At 41.9% G+C, this 16,389-nt stretch overlaps 1 protein-coding gene across 1 annotated transcript in view; it reads right to left on the bottom strand.

Annotated features, from left to right (window-relative positions):
- Positions 1-16,389, bottom strand: part of LOC136863572 (discoidin domain-containing receptor 2) — a 954,446-nt gene that overhangs the window by 301,678 nt on the left and 636,379 nt on the right. The window contains exon 5 of the mRNA XM_068226000.1: positions 4,879-4,986. Coding sequence (XP_068082101.1) covers positions 4,879-4,986 — 108 coding nt within the window. The remainder of the gene's footprint in view (positions 1-4,878; positions 4,987-16,389) is intronic.

Raw genomic sequence — 16,389 nt, 5'->3', positions numbered from 1 at the left:
ATTTAAAGCGAAATTTACTTACTTTGCGGTAAGTGCGAATATGCAGCGAAATTCGTGGAAAATAACGAACTTGAAATTGTATTCCAATATCACGCGTGTGAAGGGAAACATTACACAGAATAAGGATTTCTCACTTGGACAAAAGTATCTCTTAGTATTAATATTTCATAAAATCCCTTAATGGTATGGTCATACAGGGTGAAAGCTATGGCCATGTAGGCCGTAGGGTGAAAGGGTAATTTGTTATGTAATCTCGATTAGGGCTATATTAGGCTATAGTTCTAATCAAGATTACATAAGGAATAATGAATGATTATCAATATTGCTTCTCTTTATTTATCTTTCACATAAATAATTCACAAATCTCAAGAATTAAACTTTAGGAAAGGATTAAAGCGAAATTAAAGCGATCGGGTCAGCCCTATTTCGTGAAATAACGCGAAAAATTGTTTCCTTTTTGCGAAATCGAACCTAAATTAATGCGAAAAAGTCATGCCTCTAGCCATGCCTTAGTGTTGGATTGCTGTAACACGTATGACATTTTTCACATGCAAAGGCACAGTTTTATTGTCATGTTTTATTTATAGTTAGCTGTTCGTACCCATCGTTACCCACACAGACGGAACGAAAATATACATATTTGTTAAAAATATAGTCATACAATTTTTGCCAAAAACTTGTCTCTGTATAACGGGCTAGTTGGTCGTGCGGTTAGGGGCGCGGAGCTTTGAATTTGCATCCGGGAGATAATGGGTTCGAACCCCACTGTCGGCAGCCCTGAAGATGGTTTCCCGTGGTTTTCCCATTTCCACACCAAGTAAAATGCTGCGAATGTACCTTATTTAAGGCCATGGCCGCTTCCTTCCCACTCCTAGCCCTTCCCTATCCCATCGTCTCCATAAGACCTATCTGTGTCGATGCGACGTATAACAAATTATATATATTAAAAAATTCTCTGTGTGCAATATATTTACGTATATTTTCATTTTTGTCTTCCTAGCAGCGAAAGGACGTTCTACTGTCTGGCAGGATCCAGTCGGAGCTCTGCTCGCCTTCATAAAAATTTACAAAATTCATTCCATTGAAAGTTTGAACAGAACAGAAGTTGTAAATTCATTTTTATATTTTATGCTTTTTTACGACATAGTATTTAAATTGGAATTTCGATACAATATGCACACTAAACTTCGATTTGGTCTAGCCTTAGTCTAAATACAAAGTTTCATGCAAGACGATAAAACAGACAGACAGATACGAATTAATTTGCTCCCGTCATTCGCCTTAAATCGACCTGAAATGTGTAAACAGCTCAAAGTTTTGCAAAAAAATATCGGGCAGATAAAATGTATTGTTTAATTTATCAAACTTGTGCAGTAGTCAGTAGAAAAACAAATATGAAACCAATGTAAAATACGAACAGAAGGTTACAAAATGAAGTCGAGTCGTCTAGGGGATTGCGCGAAAATGTCAATTATGGTGTCAGGGTTCAAATGTAGGTTAATAGCTAGATATGCCAGTACACTCAGTCTCCCTTCTTTTATTGTCTAGTTGAAGTAAGTTTTTGGTCAACGCACACAGTTAAAACTTCGCTCATAACTGCAAGTTGTTAAAGGGAGGAGAGCAAATATTTGAAGCAGTGTTCGAATGTTTGAGAAGAAACTCTCTGAGCACTTGTCTAATGCTTCGACTGCGTTCTTCCGCCTGTCACTCAAGACAACGTTTTCCCATTTTCCCTTCAATCTCAAATTGATCTATCAAAACACATTCTGAACTTGAGAGGTCACTACTATACGAGCGAACGGTTGACAGTATATCAGAGAAGTTTTCGCATGCCTTGCTAGGTTTCCAACAGTGTGTTAGGAGCTCAAACTTTGTACTGTCGAGGATATTTCGCTTTCCAACACAGTTGCCAATGTCAAGGCGATCAAATTTACATGACTACGCCTGTACTTGTGTTCGTAGTTCTTCACCAGCGGCACTGATGTACAGCTGTTTCAGTGCCTCTGTATAGGCTACTTGAAGATGCTAATAGTATATTTGTCCCTATATGTGGAACTTCAGATATGTCTGTTGCAGAAACATCTGTTGTTTTCTATTGGGTCGATGCATAAGTTCGTGCGGTTCTTATATTCATATTTTATTTTATTTTATTTTATTTTATTTTACTGTCACTGTCACGCACTGCAACTCACAATCACAATCTCAATCACTCGGTGATGTATTCACCTCCAATCTCTATGACCCTCTGCCAACGTTAAGGTAGCAGTTGTATACCTCGCCTGTAGAAATTTTTTGGTTTTGACTGGAAGAAATCTGTTAGCCATTGGTCAAGAGAAGCTTCGTCAGGAAACACTTGCCCGTGAATGTGGTTAGAAAGAGAGCGGAAAATATGAAAATCTGCGGGGCAAGGTCAGTGAATACGAGGGATGAGGAAGAGGTTCCCAGCTAAGTTCAGAAATCACACCTTTGGTCAATTGCGTTGCATGCGGACGAGCATTATCATGGAGCAATAAGACTGGTTGTTGTCTTTGTCTTTCGTTGCCAATAGAAACGGCAAGCTGTCTTAGCTGGTCACTGTACACAGTAGAGGTAATCGTTACGTTTTTAGGAAGTTCATGGTGAAGAATGCCATCTTTGTACCACCAAACACACAACATGATTTTCTGTGGAACGGGGAGTTTTTTTGATGGGCTGAGTCACTCTTTCCTCTCCTTCATGTTGACATACAGGCACCATTTTCTCGTCACCGGTTACAATTTTCGAAAGTAATGCTTCGTGTCTCTCACAAGCCAACCGGTGCCGCGCTAGCAATGACGAACAGATGTTTACTTGTTTATTTTTGTTACTGACACTTAGCACATAAGGTATCCATATACCTAATTCTGTACCTTACCCATCGAATGCAAATGGCGCACAGTAGTTGACCGATCACATTAAAAAACTTGCGCCATTTCCAGCGTCGTTTGACGAGGATTCTCATGAAGCAACTCATTCAAGCGATTTTCGTCAAAATCTGAAGGTTTTCCAGAAAGTGGATCATCAGACAAGTCAAGCGGGAAAACCATTTCTGTGCTGTTCTTTCAGCACTTGCTTCATTCCCGTACACTTCAGGAATTGTTCTCGCAGCTCCTGGTGAACTGGATCCTCGGTTATTATTCCTTTTTACAAGTTACTTTACGGCGCACCGACACAGGTAGGTTTTATGGTGACGATGGGACAGGAGAGGGATAGGAGTGGGAAGGAAGCGTCCATTGCCTTAATTAAGGTGCAGCCCCAGCATTTGCCCGGTGTGGAAATGAGAAACCGCAGAAAACCATCTTCAGGGCTGCCGACAGTTGGATTCGAGCCCACTATCTCCTGAATACTGGATACTGGCCGCACTTAAGCGACTGCAGGATATTCGGTTAAACTCAAAGAGTAAAATGTGTCGGAAATGCTCACTTTTCTCAACTTGACATTCCATATCGGTTTGTTTGAAGTATACACAAATAATACGTTCACAATCAAGAAAACCTGTGTTTCACACCACACAGACCACAAACTCAGTTAAAACAACGGAATAACGATAAGCAATTCCTTCACGCCGCACTGTTGTCAACCCAAAATAATACAGCACGAACTTATGCATTGACCCTACACATACCTTTTTCCAAAAGATATTACAATACTACAATAAAGGTAAACAGTACGATATTTCTAACGAAATTACTCATTCGTAATTCCTCATATTATTCACAATTTTCTAAATTCATAATATTCTTAACTTTTCTCTGGAAACAAATAAAACATTTATCCTCATATCTTAAGTATTTTAGTGCTAGAAACACTCAAAGGTTTCGGAGGGTAGGAGCATCCTCCGGGATGCTGACCTGCCTGTATCGAAGACTCTCGTCAACCCATGAATTGGAAAGACTCGGCAAGAACTATTCAAACACAGTTGGCTTCTTGTGAAAGCTAGGCGATGTCCTATAAAGTAACGGGCGCACATTCCCTACACTGACACTTGAAGGAACGTTTGTAGTTTGCAGCGGCGCTGTACAGCAACCCGCCTAGTTCAAGAGGAATAAATTGTGTGTTACAAGAAGAGCATGCTTCAAAACTATGCCTTGAACGTATAATGGACACGTCTTTTTGGGAGTAAAATAAACATATTCAGTTCTATGAATATTGAATATTCACGACTGCATTGTAATTGAAACAAACTTTGAAACTATCACGCCGTGTTCAGAATAATATAGTAACGTGTTGAAGAGATGTTATGCCACAGAATGGTCAACAGACGCTAGTGCGATCAGAACCCACAACCTCCCAATTCCGCGTCGGTTGCTTTAACATTGAGTTGTGATGCCCTAGCTCATATTTGTTCAATATTCATTGACTTGGCCCACAATGGCCGACTTGCACGCACTGTACAATGTGATGGCTGTAGTGCCAGGGCGGTGGCTTAGATGTTTTCCAACAGAATAAATAGCCCAATGGTAGAGCAACGGACGCGAAATCGGTAGGTTCTGGGTTTGGATCCCACTGGTGTTCGGTTGGGCATTTTTTTTCTGTACTTAACATCTCTTCAACGCTTACTATGTGAACTTGACACGACCTAATATGTTGAAAGTTTATTCCGATTTAAAATTCTATTAACGTACTGTGCGTCAGTTGAGTACCAGTTTGGCCCTAATGAAGTAATTTCTTTTGAAGTGTTGCTGATGTTTTACCGTCATCATTACCGTCTGATAATCTAAGAATACGTAGACTGAGATGACGTTCTATCCAATGTATTTAATTGAAAGGCTTCGCACATAGCTACAACACAATGAAAACTTTATACTGTACTGTTTTATTCTGACATTGTTTCAGCTACTGAGATGAATAATAACTTACTTGTCTCAAAGGTATCCCAAGATGTATCTCCATCTCCTGAATTGACAATGATCTCATCTTCACTCATATTAGCTTCTGTTTCCAACGTGTAATTTTCTCCCAGAGGCACTGTAAATAGAAGATATATTCCACTGCATTAAAAAGTGAAGTAATATGAACCATAATAATAATAATAATAATAATAATAATAATAATAATAATAATAATAATAATAATAATAATAATCATAATAATAAATCCAGATCATATGCGGGATATTTGCTCAAGTTATCCAGAACACCAAGGAATCTGAAATGATAATACATGTCCTTAAAGTTAGTTGTAGTTACTTAGCATGCAGTCTACCTTGAGATATATACAATTATCTACAAAAAACAAGCAAATCAGTCTGTGGAAAATAGACGTGAAGTAAGCATCCTTGCCACGCCCCACGAATTGGTGGTAAAATATTACATCCGTAGGATTCGAACCTCCGTACCTTTGAGCACCGTCCATGATCACTTTTCCAACTGCGCCCCTGAAAAGTGAGCTATTGCGAGGCTCGATATGTAGCGGGCAGTTCCCAGTCTATACAATACCTGTTCCTGGTTTGTGTGTGCTCCTCCATGTTCCAGTAGTCAGAGGGACGTCTTCAGAGTCTGGAAAAAGTTCATAATTACCTACCATCACTTGTTATCCTTCTAATGGGGTAGCCTTTGCCCTACATGTGTTCTATGAATCTTGGAACACATACGACGTAGCTAACTAGTTGCCCTCGTGCTAGCCAACGACCATAACCTCGTCTTCCTCGTCCAACCCAGCTCCATATACTGTACCACGATATCAACGGCTTTTTCCAGGGACAGATAAACAACTTGTTACGAAGGAAGCCATACTTTCGAATGTCGACTTAGTTAAATGGAAAATTAAAAGCTTTACCGTCTGTCGAACACACACGTTCGGTATAAATATTACACTATACCATACCTGTAAAAGGACACACTGTTAAACAAGGAATGATACACACTATTAAACAAAGAATGACATGTTTCGTTCTTAATATAACATCATGAGATTCTATGAAGTCACACACGATATTTGGAAATATTTATCTTTATTTCTGTCCACACCCCTAGGAATTTAAAATTTGGAACTTATTAATGCAGTCTTGTTTCGTCTCCACTCCAGCATACAATGCGAGGTGTTTGAAAAACCGTTGCTTCTTCATTGGCTAGAATCCAACCGTCTGCCCGTCCAATGACATCCCATTACGTCACGCCCCCCACCTTGGTCAGATCAGTGACACGCTGCACTTCCCTTTCAAGCGCTTTACCCCTAGTGATTTCTCAGTATGATCATTGTTGTTGCTAACATTATTATTCTTTTCCTTCTTTCTTCTTTTTTCTTCCGTTTACCCTCCAGGATTGTTTTTTTCTCTCGGACTCAGCGAGGGATCTCACCTCTACCGACTGAAGGCATGCGACTTTCAGTCAGGGGATACAGCTGTGGAGGAGGACCATTAGCTCGTCTAGGCGGCTTCACCTGCAATGCTGAACATGGTCCTTGTGGGGGGATGGGAAGATTGGAAGGGATAGATAAAGAAGAGGAAAGGAAGCGGCTGTAGCCTTAAGTTAGGAGAAGTGGGGAAAAAACGGAATAGCACTTCGAGGATGGCTGAGGTGGGAATCGAACTCCCCTCTACTCAGCTGACCTCCCGAGGCTGAGTAGACCCCGTTTCAGACCTCGTACCACTTTTCAAATTTCGTGGCAGAGCCGGGAATCGAACCCGGGCCTCCGGGCGTGGCAGGTAATCACGCTAACCACTACACCACAAAGGCGGACATCATTATTATTATTTCTCGTATTATAATTCTTTTTTTACGAGTTGTTTTACGTCACACCGACACAGGCAGGTCTTTTGTCGACGATGGGAGAGGAAGAGGCTAGGAATGGGAAAGGACCGGCCGTGGCCTTAGTTAAGGTACGGCACCAGCATTTGCCTGGTGTGAAAATGGGAAATCACAGAAAACCATCCCCAGGGCTGCGGACAGTGGGGTTCGAACTCAATATCTCCCGAATACTGGATACTGGTCGCATATAAGTGACTGCAGCTGTCGAGCTCCGTAAAATTCTTTTTAAACATATGCAAGGGTTCTTAATGAGCATTTAATGGTCTGCTTTTTTACCGGTAAGTATAATAATAATAATAATAATAATAATAATAATAATAATAATAATAATAATAATAATCCTTTTTACTTATCGTCGCTGCCGGGGCAAAACCTCCTATGTGATAATATTTTTGTAGATATACTGACCCGCAGTACAAGCATTATGAAGAGCGAGAATGCCTTGACAATATTCACACAATATTGCACCTTAAATGACGAAACATTACCGGCCAAAGTTCTAAGCTAAAATATTTCCATAGGAGGTTTTGTCCCGGCAGCGACGATATTTTAAAATATAATTATCATACGAGTGATAATAATATGAAATAAGCTACCGCGTGCAGGCAATTCTAATTTGGTGTAATTTAGGCTCCCTACACGTCAATTTCAGTGTTCCGTTTTACTCTAGCACATGACCCTGTGGATGGAAGCGTTAAAATAACAACAACGGTATCCCCCATCTGTCGTATAAGGTGACTAAATGGGTCGCCAGGGGCTCTTAACTTAGGAGCGTGGTTTGGTGTTCACGAGGCCCTTATCTGAGTCCCGGCATTGCTTCCGTTTACTTGTGCCAGGATCCTCTCACATATCCTATCCGACCTCCGTTGGCTTACTCTTTCCGATTCCGACGGTATTAGGTTCGTGAGGCCTAGGGAGTCTTTCATTTTCACGCCCTTTGTGGTTCTTGTCTTTCTTTGGCCGATATCTTAATTTTTTGAAGTGGCGTATACCTTCCGTTCTTTTTCTTTCTGACTAATATTAACAGGATGGTTTCCCGGTTGTACTTTCTCTGAAAACAGTAATCACCACCAACACCGCCGCCTTAAACTATCGCATAAATCGGATCTCTGCTGTACGATCTACGGCTGTCTGTTAAACACCAAATTAATAATGGCGCGTAAGCTCGGAAGAGGCCTAGTGCAGATCTTTCGAGTTGAAGCGTGACTGTGAGGATAGGGCCCTACGTATGATGAATTCTAATGCCGCAGCCAGCACACACACACACAGCCCCCGAGCCATTAGAATTAAGCAATGAAGGTTAAAATACCCAACCCAGCCGGGAATTGATCACGGGATTCCCGCATGCTAACCATTTAGCCACAACACCAAATGGGTTACCAGAGATAGTTTACATGCCGACATCATACGACATAGAATGCCGAATATAGTCTTTCCACCCCCCCTCCCACAAAAATCCGACTACATCTACCGGGTTTGAACCTGCGATCTTGGTATGCAGAGGCCAGCATTGATCCACGGATGCATCTATAATACCGAGCGAGTTAGCCGTGCGGTTAGGATCGCGCAGCTGTGAGCTTGCATTCAGGAGATATTGTGCTTGAACCCCACTGTCCGCAGCACTGAAGATAGTTCTTCGTAGTTTCTCATTTCCGTACCAGGCAAATGCTGGGAGTGTATCTTAATTAAGGCAACGGCCAATTCTTTCCTACTCCTAGCCCTTTCCTATCCCTTCGTCGTCATAAGATCTATCTGTGTCGGCGTGATGTAAAGCAAATCGCATCTACAATAATAATAATAATAATAATAATAATAATAATAATAATAATAATAATAATAATAATAATAATATCAAACCTGAAATACTATACGCGAGTGAAACACTGGATCTCCACAGGAAAACAGTACTCGAAGACATCCTGAAAGAGGAACGTAGAACCATCAGAAAAATTCTCGGCCCAAAACTGACTGACGAAGGATATAGACTGTAATCTCGTACAAAAACCGAGGAGCTCTCAAACCTTGCGACCGACATCAGAAAAAGACGCCTGAAATTTTACGGACACATCAAACGCCTTCCAGAAAACAGACTGACAAGAATCTTACTTGAGGCAACAGAAAACATCAAAACAAATAGGTGGAGAACGGAAATCCGCCAAGACCTAGAAAATCAGGAATCAAAGTGGCCGACATCGCTGAACGAACCTGCTACAGAACAAAAATCAACAAGTAGGAAGTAGAGTCAGAGAAGCTAAGTGGACAGAAGAACGAAGAACCATGATGAGAGAAAAACTGAAGACTGCCTGGCAAAGAAGGAAATGCACAACTTCTAAGTGAGCTTTGCGTGATCAGTTTTCTGGTCTTTTTCGCATCTAATAATAATAATAATAATAATAATAATAATAATAATAATAATAATAATAATAATAATAATAATATGCCGCCTCTGTGGTGTAGTGGTTAGCGTGATTAGCTGCCACCCCCGGAGGCCCGGGTTCGATTCCCGGCTCTGCCACGAAAATTTTAAAAGTGGTACGAGGGCTGGAACGGGGTCCACTCAGCCTCGGGAGGTCAACTGAGTAGAGGTGGGTTCGGTTCCCACCTCAGCCATCCTGGAAGTGGTTTTCCGTGGTTTCCCACTTCTCCACCAGGCGAATGCCGGGATGGTACCTAACTTAAGGCCACGGCCGCTTCCTTTCCTCTTCCTTGCCTATCCCTTCCAATCTTCCCATCCCTCCACAAGGCTCCTGTTCAACATAGCAGGTGAGGCCGCCTGGGCGAGGTACTGGTCATACTCCCCAGTTGTATCCCCCGACCAAGAGTCTGAAGCTCAAGGACACTGCCCTTGAGGCGGTAGAGGTGGGATCCCTCGCTAAGTCAGAGGGAAAAACCGAACCTAGAGGGTAAACAGATGATGATGATGATGATGATGATATTATTATTATTATTTATAATTTATTTTTTATAATATAATAGTATTATTATTTATTATATATTATTATTATTATTATTATTATTATTATTATTATTATTATTATTATTATTATATTATTATTATTATTATTATTATTCGAGTCCGCCTCTGTGGTGTAGTGGTTAGCGTGATTAGCTGCCACCCCCGGAGGCCCGGGTTCGATTCCCGGCTCTGCCACGAAATTTGAAAAGTGGTATGAGGGCTGGAACGGGGTCCACTCAGCCTCGGGAGGTCAACTGAGTAGAGGTGGGTTCGATTCCCACCTCAGCCATCCTGGAAGTGGTTTTCCGTGGTTTCCCACTTCTCCTCCAGGCGAATGCCGGGATGGTACCTAACATAAGGCCACGGCCGCTTACTTCCCTCTTCCTTGCCTATCCCTTCCAATCTTCCCATCCCTCCACAAGGCCCCTGTTCAGCATAGCAGGTGAGGCCGCCTGGGCGAGGTACTGGTCATTCTCCCCAGTTGTATCCCCGACCAAGAGTCTGAAGCTCCAGGACACTGCCCTTGAGGCGGTAGAGGTGGGATCCCTCGCTGTGTCCGAGGGAAAAAGCCGACCCTGGAGGGTAAACAGATGATGATGATGATGATTATTATTATTATTATTATTATTATTATTATTATTATTATTATTATTATTATTATTATTATTATTCGTCACGTTTTTAACAACCTTATGATTGATTCTTTGTGTATCCTAAGAAAACTGAAAAATGACACGCTTCAACATTACTGCGTTTCCTTTCCCTTGCTAGGAAATATAACTTCAGAACGATCATAATTCTAGCGCAATTTCCAATGAACTGCACGGAAACGCAAATATCCTTCTAAAAAAAGTTTTATGAATGAAAATAATACCACCTTTACAGCAATTACTTAATTGAGCTTTAACTACATCACAAAATAGTTAACATCTGTATTCTGTATAATCCTAACGCTGCTATCTAGTGTCCACGTCTCTGCAGGTTCAACGTAGCATTAAGCTTCACACGGAAAGTGTTCATGGTGAGCTGGGTCTAGTGATAAACTCGACGTTGCAGAAAAATTCCATCCACTGTAAAATGATAAACCGGGACAAAATATTCTCATTTGAACAATAACCATGATGTTAGCTTATACACTAGTGTTAAAACACACCGCTGACCATTAAAATCGTAAGGTCAAAAAGGACGCATTCGATCGACCTGTTAAGTACTGAATGCACTAATAATGGGAAAAATATGACATTTCTAGCAGTGCAGCTCAGCAGCTAACCGCATGCCTCTGTTTCGCCTTCGAAAATTAGTATAAGACAGGAGTACAGGGAGGTACTGTTACGCAGAGAAAGTATGTTTCCTTACCGCTCGTATACACACATAGTATTAATAAGCTCGAGTATGAATAGGCTTAAACGAGCGATTTTGCCGTGCGGTTAGGGTCGCGCAGCTGTGAGCTTGCATTCGGGTGATAGTGACTTCAAACCCTACTGTCGGCAGCCCTGAAGAAGATTTTCCGTTTTTACATCAGGCAAGGTTAGCCTCCGTGGCCCAGACAGCAGCGCGTCGGCCTCTCACTGCTGGATACCGTGGTTCAAATCCCGGTCACTCCATGTGATATTTTTGCTGGACAAAGCGGAGGCGGGGCAGGTTTTTCTCCGGGTACTCCGGTTTTCCCTGTCCAGCAACACTCTCCATTCTCATTTCATAGCATCTATCAGTCATTAATAAATCACTTTTTGTGTGGCGACCCCATCGTACTAATAGCCTATATCTGCTTCATTCATTACATCCCTGACCCGGTCAATGACTGGAAAACAGGATGTAGGTTTTCATTCACACCAGGCAAATGCTGGGGATGTACCTTAATTAACGCCACGGCCGCTTCTGTCCCAATCTTAACCCTTTCCTATCCCACCGTTACCGTAAGAACTTCGTGTGTCGGTGCGACGTAAAAAATCTTGTAAAACAAAACAAAGACAAAGGAATAGGCTCAATCAGAGAATACAGCAGCCTTAACAGTAGATATCCTGCTTTGGTCATGGCAGAATTGTAACGTGTCGATACTGTAAATTACCCCACCGAGACATTTGTATTAGTGTTGCAGGGGATGCACAGTGATGTGGTAATCGAATAGTTAGCTTGATGAGGAATTCAGTTATCGATCTTGAGGATCTCATCACCCGTTCACGCCGAACAAGATAACATAATTATTAGGGCCAGGATTCTGATGATTTTGCATTTTTTGTAAGACTGACACGTTGCTCAAACATATATAAATCTGATGAAAGAATGAGTTCAATGAAGTCTATTTGTTAGGTCATCTTCTTGCCATTTTTGAGGATGGGACATTTTTGGGGAAAATTTTAGGCCAATTTGGTCATTTTTCTACTATTTTCAAGAAAGAAGGATATTTTGTTTTGTTTAGCTATTGTAATTTTGTATTTGACTAAGTTTCCGTGGTGAATTTTTTTCCTACAAGCATAACATACTTTCCAGGAAACGGATACCCTCTTCCCCTATTCCCAAAAGTATGAGTAGAATACATTTGCCTCTCGTGTAGGTAGAAGGCTGCAGCTAGCACTGAGTCATTCAGTTTGTGGTATTTCTTCGAGCCAGAAATGCTGTTCTATTAGACGCGAAGTTACGATATGTTTAAAGTGAAGCAAAGTGTGTATGTTAAACTAAAACAATTTGTCTCGCAATATGGAGAAAAGGTCCTCACCACTGACGGGGCAATACTTTACTGCAAACTTTGTGACGTGAGAGTGGCCACTGTAAAAATGTTTACGGTGGAACAACATGTATCGCGTTAAGAAACACAAACGTGATCTGCAACGACTTCAGGATGAAAGAACATTACTACAACAGAAGATTCTTGGAGAAACCCATTTATCCTCTTCACCATTCCTTGAATAACTTTGTAGTGTGTTTCTTTGTGACGATATCCAATTAAGTAAATTAAACCACCCTAAACTACACAGTTTCTTAGAGAAACACACGGGCAAATCCATGCAGGATTCTTCTACGTTAAGGAAAATCTGTTAGATGATGATATGAAAAATCTTTGGAAGAAATCAGGAAGAGAGTTGGAAATAAAATGTATGGGTATCGATGGACGAGACGACGGACTCTTCAGGACGATATGTAGCAAACGTGGAGGTAGGAACACTGGACGAGAATATTCCTGGGGAACACTTTCTACTCTATTGTAAGCATTTACAAAATGTGAACTACTCAACAATCAGCAAAGTTCTTGATAAATCGTTGACATCGTTGTGGTCTGATAGCATTCGGCATGACAATGTGTTGCTCTTATTAACGGATGCAGCCCCTTACATTGTCAAGACTGCTAATTCGCTTCGTGCTCTCTACTGTAAAGTGGTGCATTTAACTTCTTTGACCCACACGTTTTACCGAGTCGCGGAGGAGGTTCGTGGTCATTTTCCAGAAGTTGACCAATTGATGGGATGTGTGAAAAAGGTATTTTTGAAGGCACTCTCTAGGGTTTCAACTTTCAAGTCAGAAGCTACAGACATTCTAGTTCCTCTTACTCCAGTTTTGACAAGATGGGTAACCTGGATTGAAGCCCGCTTATATTATAGCGAGAACTTACAAGTGGTGCAACAAATCGTGGATTCATTCGACAGCACTGAAGCCGCATCAATCAAAGCAGCTCAAAAACTTATGGCAGATAGTGACATTGCAGGGAAACTTGATTACATTCCAAAGCAAATATTGGATTTCTTCCTACTGCCATAACCGCTCTGGAAAAGTCGGAAGTGCCGCAGTTACAACTTGTGCTGAAAGTGGTGAGTGATTTGGATCGCGCATGTGGCAAAGTGGTACAAGCTGTATCTGAGAAGATGTAGAAGGGTATCAGACAATGTGTTCAATTGCTAACATTTTGTCAGGTGAAACATTTTCTCTTTGTGACATTGTTTCCTTTGAATATGCTCCTGTTGTGTCAGTGGAGGTAGAAAGGAGCATTTCTATGTATGAAGCTTTGTTGGCTGATAATAGACAGTCATTTTCATTTGAAAATCTACTCCACGTATTCGTTGTTCATTGCAACTCACACATTTTGGAATAGACAATTGGGAAGTTTATTACTGAGAAATGTCCGTTTTGTAAACATGTAAGTATTATTTTCAAAATTCATAACGCAAAAAGTATTACAAAATGTCTGTTTTCCAACGTGAATAGCTTGAATTCATTTTGTTACCATACAAGAATAACAAATACACAAATCATAGAGAGTCAAAGGTCAATTTCTTTAAATTTTAGGTCATTTTCTGCGCATTTTTGGGCATACATGCATTTTATTTAGCATTTTGGTAGTGTTTTTGGTCATCATAATCCTGGTCCTAAACATTATGTATTATGCACATGGCTATTATGGACTCTACAGCTATATTGCAAATATTCACCTAAGAAATGAGGTGTGTTACACAGTAACCAATTTCCAAACACACCGTTTCGAATTTGAGCAAATGCAACACCAAGAAGGAGTGGTCAGAACTTTATGCCAATTGCAGGGTAGACTGACGTCACTGAGGTATGCTCATGATGTGAAATGCGCCGCTGTGCTGCGCACGTAGCGAACGATAAATGGGAATGGCCCACTTCGTACCGTGATTTCTCAGCCGACAGTCATTGTAGAACGTGTTGTCGTGTGCCACAGGCCACGTGTATAGCTAAGAATGCCAGGCCGCCGTCAACGGAGGCATTTCCAGCAGACAGACGACTTTACGAGGGGTATGGTGATCGGGCTGAGAAGGGCAGGTTGGTCGCTTCGTCAAATCGCAGCCGATACCCATAGGGATGTGTCCACGGTGCAGCGCCTGTGGCGAAGATGGTTGGCGCAGGGACATGTGGCACGTGCGAGGGGTCCAGGTGCAGCCCGAGTGACGTCAGCACGCGAGGATCGGCGCATCCGCCGCCAAGCGGTGGCAGGCCCGCACGCCACGTCAACCGGCGTTCGTCAGCATGTGCAAGACACCCTGGCTGTTCCAATATCGACCAGAACAATTTCCCGTCGATTGGTTGAAGGAGGCCTGCACTCCCGGCGTCCGCTCAGAAGACTACTATTGACTCCACAGCATAGACGTGCACGCCTGGCATGGTGCCGGGCTAGAGCGACTTGGATGAGGGAATGGCGGAACGTCGTGTTCTCCGATGAGTCACGCTTCTGTTCTGTCAGTGATAGTCACCGCAGACGAGTGTGGCGTCGGCGTGGAGAAAGGTCAAATCCGGCAGTAACTGTGGAGCGCCCTACCGCTAGACAACGCGGCATCATGGTTTGGGGCGCTATTGCGTATGATTCCACATCACCTCTAGTGCGTATTCAAGGCACGTTAAATGCCCACCGCTACGTGCAGCATGTGCTGCGGCCGGTGGCACTCCCGTACCTTCAGGGGCTGCCCAATGCTCTGTTTCAGCAGGATAATGCCCGCCCACACACTGCTCGCATCTCCCAACAGGCTCTACGAGGTGTAAAGATGCTTCCGTGGCCAGCGTACTCTCCGGATCTCTCACCAATCGAACACGTGTGGGATCTCATTGGACGCCGTTTGCAAACTCTGCCCCAGCTTCGTACGGACGACCAACTGTGGCAAATGGTTGACAGAGAATGGAGAACCATCCCTCAGGACACCATCCGCACTCTTATTGACTCTGTACCTCGACGTGTTTCTGCGTGCATCGCCGCTCGCGGTGGTCCTACATCCTACTGAGTCGATGCCATGCGCATTGTGTAACCTGCATATCGGTTTGAAATAAACATCAATTATTCGTCCGTGCCGTCTCTGTTTTTTCCCCAACTTTCATCCCTTTCGAACCACTCCTTCTTGGTGTTGCATTTGCTCTGTCAGTCAGTGTATATTGAACAAAGTCCTGCACTGATTTTGGGTTTAGGATCCTGTAGTCACCTGACCAAAAATCCTGCTCTTCCGGCCAACGTATAATCACATAAGCCTTTATACCAACTACAACTAACTTTAGTCCATCTACTTCCATTTTCAGATTCTCTAGCATACCGTAAAGTTTCCAACTTCTGAAATTCCACGGTCCGACATACGTTCTTATGTAAATAAATAAATAAATAAATAAATAAATAAATAAATATGTTCATTTGTTTAATTATAATACCATGCATCATACGTTATGTTGAATATCCTCTTAGTTTAAACCGTAAGTCAAGTTTACAGGTCTGATAAATTTTTGGTTGTCATACATAATGTGTTTTAAGTGGAGAATACGTTTCTATATTCTGCTGCATAATGAAAAAGTGAATTATAATCTAATTCCAAGGTCATTTGGAGTGAATCATTTGTAACAAAGTACGCTATCGTGGAGGTAAATGCGTTGGAATATTCTTTTTACAACAAGCAATTCAACTAATGCACCTGCGTTGTTTTCCAGTCCGTAGTGAAGGCTACCGAAACTCTAATTTCTCAGGTCATAGGTGACGTGAATCGATGATAACTAAATATATCATGGAGCCACCAGTTGGCCGCTACTCAGCAATATCAAATCATTAATATTCACTGACCCAAAGAGCGTGTTTAACCCAAGTAACTGTCGAGTTAGGATAATATTCATATTGCTAATAGAATTAATTGCGATGTAGAATATATAAATCGCTTTGCAGATAATCCACTGAAAAATCTCTTT

This window comes from Anabrus simplex, chromosome 2 (assembly GCF_040414725.1).
Source record: "Anabrus simplex isolate iqAnaSimp1 chromosome 2, ASM4041472v1, whole genome shotgun sequence".
Lineage (NCBI taxonomy): Eukaryota > Metazoa > Arthropoda > Insecta > Orthoptera > Tettigoniidae > Anabrus > Anabrus simplex.
The sequence above is the reverse complement of the archived record's forward strand: the minus strand, read 5'-3'. Positions and strand labels throughout refer to the sequence as shown.